This window comes from Wasmannia auropunctata, unplaced genomic scaffold (assembly GCF_000956235.1).
Source record: "Wasmannia auropunctata unplaced genomic scaffold, wasmannia.A_1.0 LD335880.1, whole genome shotgun sequence".
NCBI classification, from domain to species: domain Eukaryota; kingdom Metazoa; phylum Arthropoda; class Insecta; order Hymenoptera; family Formicidae; genus Wasmannia; species Wasmannia auropunctata.
The window spans coordinates 365,154-369,236 of NW_012027010.1; the positions used below are offsets into that span (position 1 = coordinate 365,154).

General features: G+C 33.3%; 1 protein-coding gene across 1 annotated transcript; it reads right to left on the minus strand.

Annotated features, from left to right (window-relative positions):
- LOC105455729 (fer-1-like protein 6) lies at positions 1-3,108 on the minus strand. Its single transcript, XM_011699269.1, has 5 exons — positions 2,875-3,108; positions 2,315-2,531; positions 1,563-1,789; positions 234-299; positions 1-180 (listed from the first exon to the last, which is right to left on the minus strand). Exons 1-5 carry the CDS (start codon positions 3,106-3,108, stop codon positions 1-3), a joined length of 924 nt encoding a protein of 307 aa, XP_011697571.1.
- Between the last annotated feature and the right edge of the window lie 975 nt (positions 3,109-4,083).

Below are 4,083 nucleotides of genomic sequence, written 5' to 3' on the forward strand. Positions count from 1 at the left end.
TTAATCTCTATATTTTTTGTTAATAACTTTTCGAAGTGAATCAACCTTGAATCTGCCGGCGTAATTATCCCCGGCGTGCTCGGGGCTTTCGCCCTTCCTTCCGCGCCACAATTCGAACGTGCGGAGCCGATCCTGGAATCCCTCGAATTGCGGCTGCATCTCCAGCTCCGTGGAATAGATCTGATTACAGTGTTTGAGCGCTCAAGTGTTCGAGCAAGTGCATTAAATAGTACCTTGAACGTCGCCACGGGTTTACGACGAAACGCTGTCGTGATCCCCAATTCTCTATTTCTCTCGTCCTGCGGACCCCAACGGACTCAATAATTTGCATTATCAAATGTCTCGGCCTGATTGGCCCTAGTCGATCAAGACTCATGTTCTACATGATCTACATCATCAGAAGTCGGTTCGTTTGTCGGCAATGCGATTTACCAGTGATCGAGAAATTAAGCTGAGCCGAGGAAAATTTTCAGAGAGCTTGGAAATTCAAGGGATTAAAAGCAGATAAAAAGAGCTATATAGAATCTAAGAAGTTATAAGTCTTCAATTTAAAATCTTTTTTTTTGCAATTTATAATGCAGCATGTAAAATTTTAAGAAATGAGAAGAGGCAAGGGATAAATATATCTGCAGAATATAGTTAAACTGCTAAATCAAATGAACTAGTAGTAAATGTTTAAGCAGCTAAGTACCTAAGTAATTAAGCTACTAAATCCCCTGAGCCGCGCGTTAGGTATCCAAACAATTAAATTTCTGAGCACCTAAGCAACTAAGTATCTAAGCAGTTTAATATCTAGTTACATTTATTCTAATTTGATTTAGTTTGGTCGGAAAATGGACAAAAATAATTTAAAAAAATAAAATAAATTAAAATGAGCAAAAATAAGGGATATTTAATTGCTAAGCACCTAGGCAGTTAAGATTTTAAGCAGTTTAATATCTAGTTACATTTATACGATCTAATTTAATGTCGGAAATTCTTTGAGATTGAAAGAATAATTAAAAAGAACAAAATAAATTAATAAAGAGGGCTATAAGTGAGCAAAAGATAAAAAGACATTTAATTAATCATACAAATCAAACTTGTCGATTTAAATTAATATCATACAGCCAAACAAGTTTTGACTTCACTTAGTCTTTATTAGATCAGTGAAGATCAATGAAGACTGAGTGAAGTTGAACACTGATGAAGATTAAGTGTAGCAGAATCTTGCTATATATAGGATTAAATTTCAAGTGACTAATTAAATTATGATTAATCTGTTTATTATTAATCTATGATTAATTGATAATGCTAATGTATCTATGATTAATTTAACATTCTTAATTTTTGCCCATTTTTGACCCCCTTTTTAATGTCATTATTTTATTTCATTCCTTTTTAAAATAACAAGAAAAACACGCATATAAAGGCTGAAAAATAATTAAGTTTCAAAAGTACTGTAAAACTTTAAACGTTAATATAGTACCCTTTATTTGCGTTAATGAATTTTTCATGGAAAGTAATAAAAAATAATTTGGCCGATAATTATTCCTTTTGTTCAGAATAATGGTCTCACAAACCTGAAGGGAGGCGAAATATTTACTCCACCAATCGAGAGTTTCGTCATCGCTGTCTTTGTAAATCTCCACCTTCTTTCTCTTGGTAAGAAACTTGAATTTCAATATCCTCTTCGTGACTACAAGCAGTCTCTTCAGCTTAGAACGAATGTCCGTTGCAGCCATTCTCTTATACGCAATGAGACCTTTGCCCTCCTCCTTCGGAGGACTATAATCGATCGGCAAAGGTACTGCATCAAGAATCAAATGAAAGCAATATTACGTAAAAAATCCGATAATTTTTTTCTACAGAATAATATAAAAAAGCGTTTGTAATAATATGAATAATAATAAGAGAAGAAGAAAATTTAAGAAAATATGAACAAGCTCGGTATTATGAGCGACGCGTTTTTTTATTATTGCATAAAAAAACGCGTCACTCATATTACCGAGCTTGTTCATATTTTCTTAAATTTTCTTCTTCTCTAACTTTACAGTATTTAGAAAATCACGTAAAGTACAATAAAGGAGGATTTATCCTCCTTTTAATACCTATACACACATTATTATATAAAAAAACGCGTCACTCATAATACCGAGCTTGTTCATATTTTCTTAAATTTTCTTCTTCTCTAACTTTACAGTATTTAGAAAATCACGTAAAGTACAATAAAGGAGGATTTATCCTCCTTTTAATACCTATACACTATGTATAATACAGCTCTATAATAGACGAATGTCATTTAAATAAAAATAATAGTACAAGGCACACTGACACACTACCGCCGTCTGCCGTTTCGCCAGCTGGAATTTCTGCATGAATTTCGACTCGTATATCTGGGCATCATAATCCTCCACGGTTATTAATTGCTCGAGAAACACGTGAATGTTAGGGATAATGCAGATCCCGGCGTACTTGAAGCAGCCAAATCCGCGCGAATCGTATGCCTTTATGGTGATACTAGGATAGTAAATGTCGAGCTCCGGCATTTCCTTGATGATTAATGCGTTTCAGAGCGGGTTCCGTTTTCTCATCATTAATCACGTACATCATAATTACGTACATCATGGATTTATTTTAATCGCAGCCTGATTTCTGATCGTTAAGACAATGAACGTTGACGGCTATATGTCGCAGTCAACTTGACATGAAAGGCAACTTGACATCGACGATCGAAATTAAGCGTCAATCAAATTCTTATCGAGATACATAGTTTTCGGACTTTCCAAAGAAGCTATCTATGTTCCTTTTTTTTAGTTATTACTAAACATTGCACAAATATGTTGTGCGTCAAAGTTTACTAATTAACCCTACTCGGGATGATTTCAAAATTACCAGCTCGATCATAATATGCGGTTCCGCAAAGTTGCTGAATTTCCTAGCGTTCTTCATCACTTCCGACTTGACGTACACTCCGGAGCACTCCACTATAATTCTCGGCCTGCGAACCGGCATATATTTTATCTTCCTCATGTCGCGAACACCCCAAAAGATCACCTCCAGCCTGTAGCTCGTCATCTTCGGCCTGATATCCGGTGGGATATTGTAAATCTTGCCCTCTACTGACATGCTCATTGGAACATCCGAAATCTCTTTGTTCTCTGTCTGTAGTAATGATATATATATATATATATATACACATACAAACGTATGATATATATACGAATGTTCTCATTTTTCAATTTTGGAGAAAAGCCATCGTAAAGCTCGATGCATTATCTAACAAGATACATATATGTGTACAGGATAAATCAACTTTCCCATTTTGTTTTTTTTATAACCAACTGATTTATGTGAAATATTTTGAAATATATTAAGTTTAAGTTTATTAGGATGCTTGTAGCATCTTCAAACGAAAATCGATTTAATAGATATGTGACATTATTTCAGCTTTAAATTATGCGTTCTTTAAAGACGGACAGCAATCGATGCACAGTTTACGATAACTGAAATTTAAAGATTTAAAAATTGAAAATATTTTTAAGCAATCAATATCTAGCATTGGCCGAATTTGGCTCTTTTCCCGCATTATTTGTTGTATACATATATCGGCCTTGTTTGAAATTATTGTTTATATTATCAGGTACTAATATTCAGAATTAAATATAGAAGGCGTTCGCAAATTTATTTGTTTATATTAATTTTGTTTTTACGGAAAATATGTAATTATGATAAATTTATCTATGCTGCATCATCTTTTTGATTGGATCAGCCTTTGAAGGGTAACGTTTCCGTAAAAAATGTTAAGTCGTAATAAGAATCAAAGGATACGTTGTTTTAAAAAAATCTTTTAATTTTTTTACAATTCTGTTTTATTTTTTTTATTCGAGCAAATGCTTCTCGAGAAATCACATCTAGAAAATAACAATGAAAAACTCGTAGTTTTGAAAAGTTTATAAAAAAATCACTTAAGTAAATACAAAAAAAATACTTTCCATCATCTTCTGCACAATAAGAAAGCTTCTTTTCAAAGTTATTACGGACATTGTAAAACATTTCCCATGTTCTACACCACTCATCCACTATCTTTCGTATATAGATCTT